A 14,650-nucleotide genomic window follows, 5' to 3' on the forward strand; every position below is an offset into this window, starting at 1 on the left:
CAGCCTCTAACAATGGGTCCGTGCTCTAAGACCGCGGGCCACACAAAAGCCAGAGAAACCCCCTCCTTCCCACCCCCACATTGCAATAGATCTGGCATTTCACACTGGCTTGTGAACAGCCATTCAATCAAACTACTGTTTAACCTGACCCCTGGCCTACACAGAAATCAGGATGAGTCTGGCGGGATGTATTTAGGTAACTGGCCTCACTCCGAGCCTACTACAGCCTTACTCCAAAATCCTTCTTGCTATCCTTACTTCAGTTAATATTGTATTTTCATCCTCTTTAAATGCAAAATGTTCTTTATTTTGTGATTGCTGCTCCAAATTCCTGCAAGTCTTACTTAAAAACATTTAATCAATAGGCCACCCAATAAATAATGTGTCTAGTGATGGGCGTAAGGGGCAATAGCTCCCTGGGGAACAAGAGACACCACCAGACCCTTCGTCTGGGTCAACTACCCTCGAGCCAGGGTTGAGAGAAGTAACCACATGACCCTCTCTCTTCTCAATGGACTGCTCCTCCCCTCTACCTGTACATGGCTCGGATCAAGGTGTGGGGGCTGCATATCAAACAGACTGAGGCCTTTGATGTGGATGGAAACACAAACACTGATTTGAGCAGAGTCGTAACATCTTATTTGTTCCCTTTAGTCATTCATTGAGCTGCTTGTTGAATGTGTATGTCTTCAAAGGACTGGCTGCATGCACCAGTGGTACAGTAGCCAAGGAGGCCCTGAGAGCGCCGTGGCCCTAGTGGGTTGTGGGAAGGCCATCTGGCTTCCTGTTCCTTAGATTTGATATTGATTTATTGGCTGTACATGAGAAGATAAGGGGGCACCAGCTGCCAGAAGTTCTCCTCTGCATCCTCACAGACAATAGGCCTCCTGGTCATCTACATCCTGACTAAATAGGTGATGCATCATTCCTTGTTAGGTTTTTACAAGGCAAACAGAAGTCACATAAAAGAATATGACATTTTTGCACACATTCCCGAATTAAAAATATTTTTACTCACACAGCGGGTTTTTGGTAATCACAATGGCTGCTCTTTTCAATTTCAATTTAAATGTACTATAAATGGGGTAATATTAATCAAATACTTTATGGGTGGGACACAAATTCACTCCTTGAGGCTACACATTTACCACAGATTTTACAATTATACAATGCACTTAAGCACATTTAATGGTCTGCAGGGTTTAGATAACACTAGCTTCAGTGATTGGTGTAATAAAGTCTGTTCCCAGTAATGAGGTGCAAAATTGCATTTACTATTCCTAACAAACCCTGACAACTTTTCACAGTTTATCCCATCACAGAAACCATTAATTCAAAATTAGGCTCCTATGCATAACAAGTCTCCCATTCCTGTTAAGTGAGCCGGGGAGTGCGGCAGTTTGGCCTGAGCCTTGTTGGCAGAGGTGTCAACATGATGCCACAGTGAATTGTACTGATTTTTCTCACCAATGCACCCCCCACCCTTAAAAAAAAAGACACACTCACATACAGACAGACTTTGGTGTCACCACCCTAGCCTCTTCCCCACCCCCCACCCCTTTCTTCCCTTTCCCCTCCCCTACCAACACAAGCCTGTGATGTGACTGTCTCAGATAATGAGGTGAGAATTTTATTGCACCAGTCTGTGAGGATGACAGCGACTCAGGCCCCTGTGCAGCCTCCCTGGTATCAGGCGCCCTCTGCTGACCCCCGTGGGCTCGTACTGGATACACAGACTGATCTCTCAGGTCCTTCAGCAATGCACTTCAAAGTGGGAGATCAAGGGTTGACTTGCGCATGACATCCAGAGAATGACAATGCCTCAGCCAGCCTACACCTACTGCTACGTGCCGGTCCCAGAGACACAAAGGCATACGGGCTGCTCCCGCACTACTTTGCTGTATGGAGGAAGTACTCATTTGAGAGGGGGGATATACATACAGGAAGAAGGCAGTGCTCTATGTGTATTCTATAGAAACACTGGTGGGTAAAGGCAATGTGAGGGGCAGAGGAAGGACAGCAGAGGAGACAGAGTGGCAGCAAATTCTTGGTGGTGTCCTGTTTGATTGCTGAAGCATTAATTGATAAGATACAGCATGAGTCCACATCACACCACTTATCTTTAAAGGAAGACATCACAGTATCTTCTGTATTACAAACCGAACACATATGACAGTGAGATCAAAGAATCGTGGACTATTTTATTGCTCTGGGGAGCAAAACAAATGTATTTCTACTTTTGACTTTCTTCAGTTGGAGCACAGTTTTGAAGTAAATTACCATGGCTCCTCTTCCCAGCCAATCATTTTGGCTCTTATAATTTTATTGATTTGCTAGTTACATGATTCAAATACCCCTGAACTTCCAAACAGAAGCCTGGGGCGCTCGAGTAATAAATATGAACTCGAACTTAAGTGTCTGCACATCTAAGGGCAAAAACAACTTTTGGAATTGTCTCTTAACTATTAGTGCAATAACCTTCACTACTTCAAATTTGCTGTGTTTTCAGAGGTGAAAGTTAGTATCCCAAACACACACAGACACACCCTTTTCCACCCCCGGTAGGCAGCTAGAGGTTGAGTGAGGGGAACTTCTTGTGATCAGGCTGTCATTTCCTCTGGTTGACTCTGTTATTCCAGAAAGCCTTTGTGAAGGAGCCAAGTGGTTCAGCCGCAGACAGAACGTGGGCTCCTCGCATGCATCTGAGGTTGTCAGCCCGGCAGGGGAGGGAGGCGATCCTGGCAGGACAAGACAAGGAGAAAACAAACATGGAGCTGAAACGAGACAGTGACAACAAAACCCTGCTGATGAATGCAGTTATACAGTAAATTAGACCTGATTGTTCTTCTTGGTACAATAAAAGAAAATATAATAAAGAATTTACCTGAAAACATTTTTATTTACTTGCTTGCTGTGAACCAAACCAAAATCCCTCCACACTAAAGCTGCAGTTTAGAGACTTCAATCAAAAACAAATACATGAAAGTATAGGAAAAAAGGGGATTTTAATTTTAATTTAGTTATTTATAGTGACCTCCAAATCCTTATCTTAGTTGAGCAGTTTATTATTATTATTATTATTTCTTCCCTCTTGCCATAAAGACAAATTACAAGACCAAAGATCCAAAAAGTTGGAGTATTGCGCCACCTATAGAGACAAAGTCACTCCAACAATCCCTGAAATATTTGGTGCCTGAAGTGGACCTCAGGTCAGATGTTCCAAGTTTAATTTAAATGTTAAAAGTTTAATTAATCATTGAATCATTTAAGAAAGGTTTATGAAAAAGATTAAGGAATGCACTGACCACAAGTTTCACTTCCTCCACTGTTATCTCTGCACTCATAGTACAGATGCTGTTTCCTGTACTGCTACAAAACTATATTTCTGTGAAATACTTGAGTGAATATAGCTATAAAAAAATAAACAGTGCAGTGTCTGAGATCCAGTAATGATTTATGGATTTGACTACATTGTAGGTTTGGCAACCTTCTTTTAAACTGTAGCACTTCTGCTATGTATGCGTTGGCAGATTAAAAACAAATGAAATTAAAAGAATTTATCATCAAAATACAAAACTGCAAGTAAATGCAAACCTTTTAAAAATGAATGAACCCAAACTGTTCACCTGTTTCAAGTGTATAAGTAGTATTAGCTTAGATCAAACATCTTTGTTTAAAAGTTATCATACACATTTAAAAATCAGGTATGTGTGTGCTTATGTATTATGAGGATCTCTTTATAAGAAGTCAAAGGGAGTAAATAAGTGCATTTTTTTAAAAGTACTTTGTACTTTGATTGATTATTTTCATTTTATCCCACTTAATACTTTTATTGCACTTCTACTATTTAACGGGCATCCAGCTACAATACTGCTCACAGAGTAAAGTGACACATGCTTACAGAAGTATTGCACAGAAATATCAAAGTAGCAGCAGTCATAGTTGGTGGTGCAGACAGCTGTCCTTTTAGATAGTGAGTTAAGAAGTCTGATGGCATGGTGGTAAAAACTGCTCTTAAGTGTGTTACCCATGAACAGTGTTGTTTCAAATAAAGTATATGTGAGAGATATAGTGGAGTATAATATGGTACCACAATATATAGGCTGTAATACAACAATATAGCATAGATTAGATAAATCTGAACCTGTGCAAAGAAAATAATAATATATGGGTCATATTATAGCATAGAATATAAGATATAATAAGTATTGTGTCATAAATAATATTGCTAATATCACTTGGATATTCCTTGTTTATTAGTATGAAGACACATCTGGTAAAGACAGCGTCCTGCGTGTAATCATGTCTCAAAGCCGGTCAAAGAGCGCCCTCTGGTCTCACCGAGCCGTCAGTCCAGCTCACCTCCAGTCACTGTCACATAACACCGCTGGTCAGGACAGGAGACGGATACCTCCTGGGGGCCTCTAAATTTAGATGTCTAACCTGTATAAACAAATCCTTTCCCGTCCCTCGGAAAAAGACAAAATCATCGCAGGAACCGGGACTGTCCAGAGGAAGAGGAGCAGACAGTGATGGCTTCAGTTAAAAAAGACGACAGACTGACGAGGTCTCAAAGCTTTATGTGCGTCGGTTTCGCCGGGATCTTCAGTAAGACCGTCACGTCACCTCTGGAGGTGGTTAAGATTAAAAGTCAGGTGGGCACTTTTCACAGTAAGAGAGGTTTGTGGCAAAGCTTTCTGCTCATCTACCAACATGAGGGACTTCGAGGGTTTTGGAAAGGAAACCTCGCCTCTTGTCTGCGGCTGTTCCCTTACACCGCAGTCCACCTCACAACATACAAAAAGTAAGTCAGGTTCACCCTGAAGCGGCTGTTTTGTTGCACATTGTGTCGACTGTTGTTGTTTTCGTCTGGGTTTGTTTATGATAGCTGCTTAAATTAGCTCCTTAGCCAACTCGGTCAGCTGACGTGGACGTAGCAAGTTTGTGTGGTGAACAGTGTTAAACACATGAAAAGACACACATTAACATCGTTTAAAGAAAGCCTTATCGCCACGTTAGTTGTATGACACGATAAACTAACTAAAAAGGTTTGTTTCTTTTATATATAACCGTTTAAACTTTGTGTTTACTTCAGTTTAACATCTACTTCCCGTTTTGCCGTACGAGGCGCACCTTCTGTTTTCAGCCAATCAGGAGCCGGCATTTGCTCAGTCCATGTTTGAATGGAAGGGGTTGTCCGTGCCCTGAGTTTGGTCTCACAGGTAGCCTGCCTTACTAGTTCCCCATTATGCAGTATGTTAATCTAAACATTAGAGAAAATGAAATGGTAACTACTCTAGTTACGGCACATTGTCTATTATTGTCATTATAGATAGATAGATAGATAGATAGATAGATAGATAGATAGATAGATAGATAGATTTACAAACACTATTTACAAAAAGGCATGAGATAGATACAATTAAGGTGTATAGTCACAGTATAAATATAATACAAGTTTAAGGGAATGTTCTATAATTGTAAAAAAATATATATAAAATAGCGGCATATTAATATGACAACTATACATTTTATCAGGCATTTTATCAAGCAGCTGTTTCATTGATTTAAACAGTAAAATAAATTAAAAAATAAAAACAGGCCTAACAATTATATGTTCATGCATTCATCACTTTATGTTTAGTTATTGTTGGTTGCTCATGAGAGGACTTGTTGCCTGTGAGGCTGAACTCAGGGCAAAGAGCTACCCTCCATACATTGGGTTACTACAGGACAGAACATGGTGCAGCATGGCTGATACTGTAAACATACATGCAGGGAGGACCCACGCCGTGACAGCAGGTAATCCAGGTTGTAGTCATAAAGACAGGGTCTGTAGACTCTACTGAAGCTGCCGCAGTCAGTACATACTCTTCAGGACACGTTTGTATGTAAACACCACCTTAAACCAGTGTCCTGACTTGTACTGTACACCGTGTTCCAGGAAAAGAAAGACACACACACACACACACACACACACACACACACACACGTATAGTGTTTCAAGAGTTTATCTTTAAGTGTAGGTACTGAAACCTGACCTTGTAAACGATATACTTAATGTAGTTAATGTTTATTAACTTGCACATGGAAAACATAGACACCATGGAACTAACAATAATTTTTAAAAAGGGTGTTTATACATTCATTGATCAAGGAATGCAAATAAAAAATATTTTACTTTAATATTATTTATTTATTAGTCATTTAGAATTGGGATATAGGTCCATTACAGTCTTCCTGATCCCAAGTTGAGTCCCAATCTCAAAGATATTCAATATATGGTCAACCGTCAAATAATTATGTTAATTAATTAATTGTTTAAGTAATTTATTAGAGAAAAATTCAAAATATTCTCCTATTTTCCAGTTACATTTTTGATAAATTCGATACATTTTGGTTTTGTGGATGAGATAAACGTTATCAGACATAATCTTGGGATCTGAGGAGTTTTTTTTTTTTAAACTATTTTTTTGTCATGTGTTAAACTAAATCAATCAATTGTAAACATTGATATATTAGGAGATAATTATTGTTTCTGTCCAAATTCAGTTGATATCAAACAGAATAAAGCAGTAAAACCAGGAAATGTTTAGCTTTTTTTCTTTTAAATTATTTTTCAATAATTGTTGCTGTCAACTTTTATGAAACCTAAACAGACGGTCAGATCTGTGAAATGATGCTGTCAAACTACCAAGACAATGAGAGAACCATTCACACTCTGATCATTACAATCCATACAATTTAAATATTATCAACTTTGCTCTCCTCTGTGTCCAGGATCGTCCACCTTCACATGGATGAAGTTGGCTTCATCTCTCAGTGGAGAGCCATATTAGCCGGTGGACTGGCTGGTGCTGCTGCGGCTCTGGCCACATACCCTCTGGAGGTGGCAGAAACCAGGCTCATCGTCCAGAACTGCAGACAGCCCACGTACATCGGCGTAGTTCACACTCTCTCAAAGATCTACAGAAATGAAGGGCTGCTGGCTCTCTACAGGGGCTTCTCCCTCACTTTGTTGGGTGTGTTTGGATACAAATTAGTGAATTCCCTGTTGGTGGTGTTAGATATCAGATATTACTACACACCTACAATACATCTACGTGTAACTTGACGTACATTTCTTTTGCCTACAGGTGCTTTTCCCTTTTCTGTCGGGTGCTATGCCGTTTACATGAACTTGGACAAGCTCTGGCAGGAGCCTCCTTTTCGTTTCACTCCTCTCCAGAATTTCATTAATGGTTGTCTGGCAGCAGGAGTGGCCCAAACCCTCTCCTACCCTTTTGAAACTGTAAAGCGGAAGATGCAGGTAATTTACCACCAGAACACTTTTACTTGCAACACACTGGATGTAGGTTATGGTCTTTAGGAGAAGTGCCATAAGGGCAAAAGGAACAAGTAACTCATTAATAAATAATTTCAGTAATAAGTTAAAACTGGGGAAAAAATACAGAAATCAACAAATAGAGAAAAAAAAACTTTAACTACCTTGCCTGTTGTTAGTTTATTAATCAAATAATTGAGGCATTTTCCAAGTTAGTTATTGTATAGCCTTTTAAAGGGAAATAAGTTGATATTCATTAGTCAGCACTAGATTTTTAGTTATACTCGGTATGCCTGAGTTTAAGGATAATGCGGAAGAAAGTTAGAAAGATCTGTAAAACAGATTTACTTCATATTTATACATATTAATACTAGTATTTATATTGATTATATATTGTTATATTGTTGTTGTTTTACTTGAAATATTTCCAAATAACTAAACAAAACAAGTTCACAGTGTAGTGGGTTCTGTATACTTGCTGTATTACCACCTTTAGCCCACAAGAGGGCAGTGTGAGTTTGTCAAAATTAAGTTTAGCCTTACTTGGACTTTCAGCGTTTGTGAATATGGAAAGTTTAAATTCTCAAATCAAAAAATTCTTAGTATCTTAAGTTTTACAGATTGACCTTCTGAGTGTTAGGAAGGACACAGTGGGAACAATGGCGCTGCAGAGGACAGAATACTACATCCGGTTTAATCAGCTTATTATTAGCTACCACAAGGTTCAACAGCAGCTGGGAATGTGAATGTGTCCCGGCCATGCAGAAGCTATAGATAAGTTCTCTAAAGATAGACAGTAACTATCAGACAGCAGGCAAGTTGTAAGTGTTGTGTGTGCCCGGTCCATCAAACCATCCCAACTATGTCTGCATAGAGCAAAGAACAGTGTTAGGTAATTATTACATTTAGGGATTCAGCTGACGTCTCAGCGTTAAACATTAAAAGTCAGACAGAGAACAGATGATCGGGAAACATCTGTGGATGTTTGCAGAAGCTTAGGGTAATGATTTAAGCTATTGTTTAACTGACTGGCAGGCTTAATGTTTCCTCTACAAATGAAGCTGTTTGAATATTCTAACACTGGCTCTTTGGTCACGTTGAAACTTCTAAAGATACATTTCCTCTGTCACATGACAGTCGTCATGAGTCACAAGTTGTCAGTGCTGTTAACAAAGAAGCACAGGACACGGTGTGACTCGCTGACACAGAACACGCCTTGTGAGCTGTAATTTAAAACTCCCTTATACTGTTAACTGAGTTCCCTGTCTCCTCGAGCCCTTATCGCTTTACTTTACTCACTCGTAAGGACAACGTTGGGTTTGTTTTCTTGTCCCTGCTTTTGTTATAGTGTTTCTTATTTAACTTTTTAAAGAATGTCTAGGTCAATAAGAAGTTGATTTAATCAAGAGATTTAACAGATATCAGTGATTAGGCACCAGCTGATCACAGAAGAGTCCTAAATACTGTTTACTAAGCTACTTATTAGCAGCAAAAGTGCAATAAATTCTATCTTCCTTGACCTTTCTGGTTATTACTATATAGACACAATGAGACACGTTGCTGATTCACCTTTGCTCATTTTCACTTTCAATCTTTTATCAGGCGCAGAGTGCCCGCCTTCCCCACTACGGTGGAGTTGACGTCCATTTCACTGGGATGATTGACTGTTTCATTCAGGTTATTAAAAACAAGGGCGTCCTCTCACTGTGGAACGGCCTCACTGCCAACACAATAAAGGTACGGTTTCACAGATACATTATTAGCCATATTGTGCTCTTTATCAATCATATGGATATAGTACTGGTCTACAAGAAGTAATGAGAGTTGAAGTTTAAGTGCACGTGCTTAAACATGAGTGACTTTACGACAGTTGAAGACATTTAACCCATGGCTCACGCAAAAGGGAGATTGAGAAGGGGGGTGGGGCATGGAAAGCAATGTTCAGTGTGTAATTCACAGAGCAAGGTGAGCAAAGTCTGTCTCTGGAACAGCATGCTCCACTCTCCTATTTCAGCTGTAAATGTCATGATAGTTGTATGTTGTTTTACCAATATAAGACCTTTTATTTAGCAGCTGAAAAATAAAGCAACTCAGCAAGTTTGTAATAGCCAAACCAGACTTTCTCTGTGTAAATCTGTGATTTAACTAAATGATTGAGGTCACTGATGGAAAGTGTTGGCATTGGCAGTGAAATACATCTCTATCTCCCAACTCTGCACAGATTATTCCCTACTTCGGCCTTCTTTTCACCTGCTTTGAGATGTGTAAGCAGGTTTGCCTTTACCGCAACGGCTACATCGTCTCACCTTTGAGCTACAAACTTGCACCAGGGGTGGACCAGAGCCTCGGGCCGTATGAGCTAGAGGAGGCGAAGCGCTACTTGAAAAACAGAAACTTTGGGTCAGGGGAGTCGTCTTTTTGAAACCGCTGGTGAAACGTCACATGAGAAGATGTCTTGTGGAAAAATATTGACTGACTGCTGACCACACTTGACCAGCATTATTAGTTATTTGGTGGACTGAAATACTTCAGAGGCTTGTGTCCGTCATAACTACATAATATTCAGGTTTCATGTCTTCATGTGAGGTATTCACTTGCATTTACATTATGTCCTGTCAGCAATGGTCTACCTCTTTCAGAGCTTCATTTTATCAGACAGTATTATTTGTTTATGAATTGTTTCCTCACAAACATTGTCTTTCCAGCACTATTTTTAACCAAATATGTATAATTATGTGCCTTGAGCGTTAACTATTTATTTTGAGTTGTACTTCAGTTATATGTCATTGACAGATTTGTCAAATAGTGCCATAGTTTAATCGATTAAGCTGCAAATGCTCTTTTACTCGACTGATGTGATAGATTGTATTTTTTATGTATAACAAATGTAACATGTTGATGTTTCAGAAGTCTGAGTAAGTAAGAGACAATCTTGTAAGAGTGCTAACATGGATTGTGATTGAAGAAACGTGCTTACAACATTAAAACTTCACGGGTACATGTTCTTTCCTATGTTTTTGAAGTCTCGACTAACCCTCCCCCAATGCCCCCATGACTGAAAAAGAAAACGGCAAGTCCCCTCTTGAATGCTCCTATGGTAGGCCCTGCTGATGTGATAATGGTAATGTGTCCTCTAGGATACCCTTACATTAGTCTTTGACCTATTCCACCATAAATGCACCATAAATCTGCTTTCAATATTAAAATACCATGGATACATGTTCTTTTCTATGTTTTTATAAGTCTTGATTATTCCCATACACCATTGTCCTGCATAAATGCAACACAGTGCCCTCTAAGGTGACCTTCCAGTGGAGAAAACATGATAAAGTGATAGACAATAGTTCCATGTGTGTTTTTATTACAGAGGTGTAAAACTTTAAATCAAAGAGTCACACATAAAAACAGTTTGAATCTTAACTTTAAGTTTCTGTTCCATCATAAATGTCCTATAGGGGGGAAAAAATGCAACTTAATGTCTAATAGTGTAACCTTTTTTCAATTAATATTCCATGTACATAGTCACTTTATAATAAAAGGCAACACTTCTGTAATGATTTCAGTCATGCTTACTTGGTGTTTAGTTATTAAGCTTGGCTCAGTGGAATCAGTCAGCTGATTCAATCATGTCCTCCTCCTTTTCCATACTGTGGGAAACTGAGTGACAGCCAAAGGACGTCAACAGATGGGATGACCTTTACCCACCATAGCCTTTCAGGCCTCAGCTGCTTCAAAAGTGACACTTGACACGACCTAGAACAATGTCTGATCCAAAACTTACATGAACAGCTTTATCTTTGGAGCTCTGCTGACCTGTGATTCAATCATAAAACTAAAAACTTTCATTCCTGTTGGATAGTTTGCAGTTGGTGCTGCCATGATGTACTTGAGTAAGGAGGAAGAGCACCAAATCTGACCCAAAGGACATCAATTAACTCCGCCCACTACTCTCACAGCCGACCAATGAGAGGCGAGAGTCGAAGTTCACGGGTTTTCTCGCGTTCAGTCTTCTTAAATCCCCTCTCTCCTAGATTGGAGTCGGCCATTTCAACCCCACAGGCAAACCCCTCCGACTGAAGTAAGCGGGACTGTGTCTGATAACATCCGAAGATGAGTGAGACAGCTATTTCCTTCGCCAAGGACTTCTTGGCTGGTGGTATTGCCGCTGCCATCTCCAAAACAGCTGTAGCCCCCATCGAGAGAGTGAAGCTGCTCCTCCAGGTAAACCCCTTTTTAATAATGACACTTTAATTAGTTACAGCTGTTAACTAAATCCTACCTGCGTGTGTCTGCAGCACGCTGCACATCACTGTTGTTAATTAATTCTTTGCAGCGTTTTTCTTTACGCATTTTAAGTGATAGATGATGAATTTAACATGATCTGATTAGATGTTGTGATTGGGGAAATGATGTATACTGCACTGTTAGGAGGACATACGGAGTGACAGAGCAGTTTGGTGCAGGCGTGCATGAATGAGCATAATCCAGACGCATCAGACCTGTTACGCAATATACCGGCCAGCAGGCTGCAGTCTCACCACTGCAGGAACAGTGTGTTCTAAAAAGGCAGACATCCAGCCATCTACTGTGACTTCTGGGTTCACAAGTGCTCCTCTTCCATGACAGGTCTTTAGTTTGGCTTGACAACAAACAGGCAAGGTCACTGCAAGGTTTGCACCATGGCAGTCCACTGCTGCATTGGGCCTGAGCTCAGCAGCAGCAGCAGCAGCAGTAACAGCAGCAGCAGAGGGAGGAGGTGGGGCTGTGAATTGTTGAATGGATGCCAACAGAGTAGTACTCTGACACATGGATGCAAATGTCTGTCAGACACACAGGAGAATCCTGGGAATTTGTGTCCTCACTGATAATGAGTTAAAAGGTTAAAGGGTTGATTGTCATTCACACTGAAGACTTTTAATTATCTTTAATTCATGGCTGTATCTCTGCTTTAATTACAGGTACAACATGCCAGCAAGCAGATCTCAGTCGACAAGCAGTACAAGGGCATCATAGACTGTGTCGTCCGTATCCCCAAAGAGCAGGGCTTCCTTTCGTTCTGGAGAGGAAACCTGGCCAACGTCATCCGATACTTCCCAACTCAGGCCCTCAACTTCGCTTTCAAGGACAAGTACAAGAAGATTTTCCTGGATGGCGTGGACAAGCGCAAACAGTTCTGGAGATACTTTGCGGGTAACCTGGCATCTGGTGGCGCCGCTGGAGCCACATCTCTCTGTTTCGTCTACCCCCTCGACTTCGCCAGAACACGTCTGGCTGCTGATGTCGGCAAAGCCGGAGGGAGTCGTGAGTTTAAAGGCCTGGGAGACTGCCTGGTAAAGATCACCAAGTCTGATGGCATCAAGGGTCTGTACCAGGGCTTCAGCGTTTCAGTGCAGGGCATTATCATCTACAGAGCTGCTTACTTTGGCGTCTATGACACAGCAAAGGGTGAGTTTAAAGCTTGATGTATCTAATCTCTGTTCACTTCCTTACCTTTCAGAGATTTTAGTTAACCTTCCTCATCGATCTTTCTCTTGTAGGCATGCTCCCAGACCCCAAGAACACACACATTGTTGTCAGCTGGATGATTGCTCAGTCTGTGACCGCGGTCGCTGGTCTTGTGTCCTACCCCTTCGACACCGTCCGTCGTCGTATGATGATGCAGTCTGGACGCAAAGGAGGTAATAAGCAAAATATATCAAAGTATAACTTTTGCTGGTTTTGCTATCTTGTTACCAGAATAACGGTGTGATGATGTTTTTTCCCCTCAGCCGACATCATGTACTCTGGCACCATTGACTGCTGGAGGAAAATCGCACGTGACGAGGGCTCCAAGGCCTTCTTCAAGGGGGCATTGTCTAATGTCCTCAGAGGCATGGGTGGTGCATTCGTGCTTGTCTTGTATGATGAGCTTAAGAAAGTCATCTAAGTTGCTTTTGTTTGTCCACTATTCATGTTGTGAAGTTTTAACTGTAACATATCTTGTACATTTGGAAGGACTTAAATGCCACACTATATTTATAGGGACCAGCTAGTATTTTCTACTAGTTGTAAGGGGGGAAATCTGTCATGCACTCTCTTGGCCCATGCTTTCTTTTTCTTTTGTTTTGCCCCTCATCAGAATGTCATTCCCTGAATACAGGAACCTTACCGGAAGAAAAAGAGAAATAAACACAACCTACTGAGTGAATCTCCTTCCTGGTTTTGAAATGTGATAATGTATGATGCATGACAGACTGTGTGACCGAGTGTCCTGGCAGCTCGTCAGTCGTGTTGCTTCAGGAAGCCGCTTGGCAGCGTCTCGTGTCAAATGTAAGGTTAGAGCTGCAGAGCCCTCCTAGGTTGTAGTTGGGCGTGAGCCAAAATCAGCTGAGAAAGTTGACCTCCTGACAATATTTCAACCAAGGCACACTTGCTGGCGGGACATCAGGAGCATTACCAGTGTTATTTAACATATCTTGATAGTTCAGCAGAACATGTGCACGAGTGACTTCCTGCAGAGAAAGGTTACCTACAGCGAGGTGGATTATTCCAACCTTCTAAATATACTTTTATCTCCTGCCAAGCCTCATCCAACTCCAACTGGTGTGACTGAGGACTTTAACCTTGAGCTATCTGACCATTTAGCACAGTGACACACCTGTTAAGCTATTTACTACCACAGTAAAATGTTCTGTTAATTAAAGTGCATAGAAACATTATACCACATACTAGCAAATAACCAAAAGTTACCTAGACGTGTTAATACTCAAATTCCTTCTGGTTCTATGGTCTTTGTGTCAACCATGGTGTGTACTGGCCTTTCTGTGTCTGTGTTGCCAAACAACACTCCACACAAAGCATTTTCTGTATGTGACATCTAAAGTGGCATACTCTGACACACTGATATCCCAAACTTGACATTTTGATCAATTTTTATTGACCAATTAAAGAGCAGCTGACTGCTGACAGACTTATATATCTATTTCAGGGTTGTTGTTTTTTGGGTTTTTTTTTTTTTTAAAAAGACCCAGTTTAAATTAAGTGGCTGTTTGACATGTGGTTTGAAATTCTTATTAGCAGTGACTTGGACAAATTGCAGTACAGCCAAGTTCCACAGAAATCCTCCCTGAGTATTCAGTCACTGAGCTGTAATTGCGCTCAGTCAAAGTATGATTATATAATTTGAGTCTTTGTGAATAAGTTATATCAGGGTCTAAAATGTTAGTCCAGATATTTTCCCACATTATTTTTCACTAATGGAATATATGAAATCAAAAAATGATAGTTTGATAAGAGTCAAAGCCAGAAAAATGAGGGCTGTAGTAAAGTCCCTGTGTCTCATTGAAC

At 40.6% G+C, this 14,650-nt stretch overlaps 2 protein-coding genes across 2 annotated transcripts; both read left to right on the forward strand.

Annotated features, from left to right (window-relative positions):
- Positions 1-4,333: 4,333 nt before the first annotated feature.
- On the forward strand, positions 4,334-10,548 carry slc25a43 (solute carrier family 25 member 43). The gene is made up of 5 exons (XM_010746590.3): positions 4,334-4,804; positions 6,781-7,022; positions 7,137-7,309; positions 8,927-9,061; positions 9,546-10,548. The coding sequence occupies exons 1-5, from the start codon at positions 4,533-4,535 to the stop codon at positions 9,744-9,746; spliced, it is 1,023 nt and encodes a 340-aa protein (XP_010744892.2). The 5' UTR covers positions 4,334-4,532; the 3' UTR covers positions 9,747-10,548.
- A 787-nt stretch (positions 10,549-11,335) lies between these two features.
- Positions 11,336-13,515, forward strand: slc25a5 (solute carrier family 25 member 5). Its single transcript, XM_010746588.3, has 4 exons — positions 11,336-11,545; positions 12,283-12,769; positions 12,862-13,002; positions 13,093-13,515. The coding sequence occupies exons 1-4, from the start codon at positions 11,435-11,437 to the stop codon at positions 13,248-13,250; spliced, it is 897 nt and encodes a 298-aa protein (XP_010744890.1). The 5' UTR covers positions 11,336-11,434; the 3' UTR covers positions 13,251-13,515.
- The last annotated feature ends 1,135 nt before the right edge of the window (positions 13,516-14,650 follow it).

Source organism: Larimichthys crocea, chromosome I (genome assembly GCF_000972845.2).
Source record: "Larimichthys crocea isolate SSNF chromosome I, L_crocea_2.0, whole genome shotgun sequence".
NCBI classification, from domain to species: domain Eukaryota; kingdom Metazoa; phylum Chordata; class Actinopteri; family Sciaenidae; genus Larimichthys; species Larimichthys crocea.

Coding starts and splice junctions, on each gene's coding strand:
- slc25a43 (XM_010746590.3), top strand. CDS start 4,533: ATGGCTTCAGTTAAAAAAGACGACAGACTGACGAGGTCTCAAAGCTTT. Junction 4,805..6,780: donor CACCTCACAACATACAAAAA/GTAAGTCAGGTT, acceptor CTCTGTGTCCAG/GATCGTCCACCTTCACATGG. Junction 9,062..9,545: donor TCACTGCCAACACAATAAAG/GTACGGTTTCAC, acceptor AACTCTGCACAG/ATTATTCCCTACTTCGGCCT.
- slc25a5 (XM_010746588.3), top strand. CDS start 11,435: ATGAGTGAGACAGCTATTTCCTTCGCCAAGGACTTCTTGGCTGGTGGT. Junction 11,546..12,282: donor GAGTGAAGCTGCTCCTCCAG/GTAAACCCCTTT, acceptor CTTTAATTACAG/GTACAACATGCCAGCAAGCA. Junction 13,003..13,092: donor GCAGTCTGGACGCAAAGGAG/GTAATAAGCAAA, acceptor TTTTCCCCTCAG/CCGACATCATGTACTCTGGC.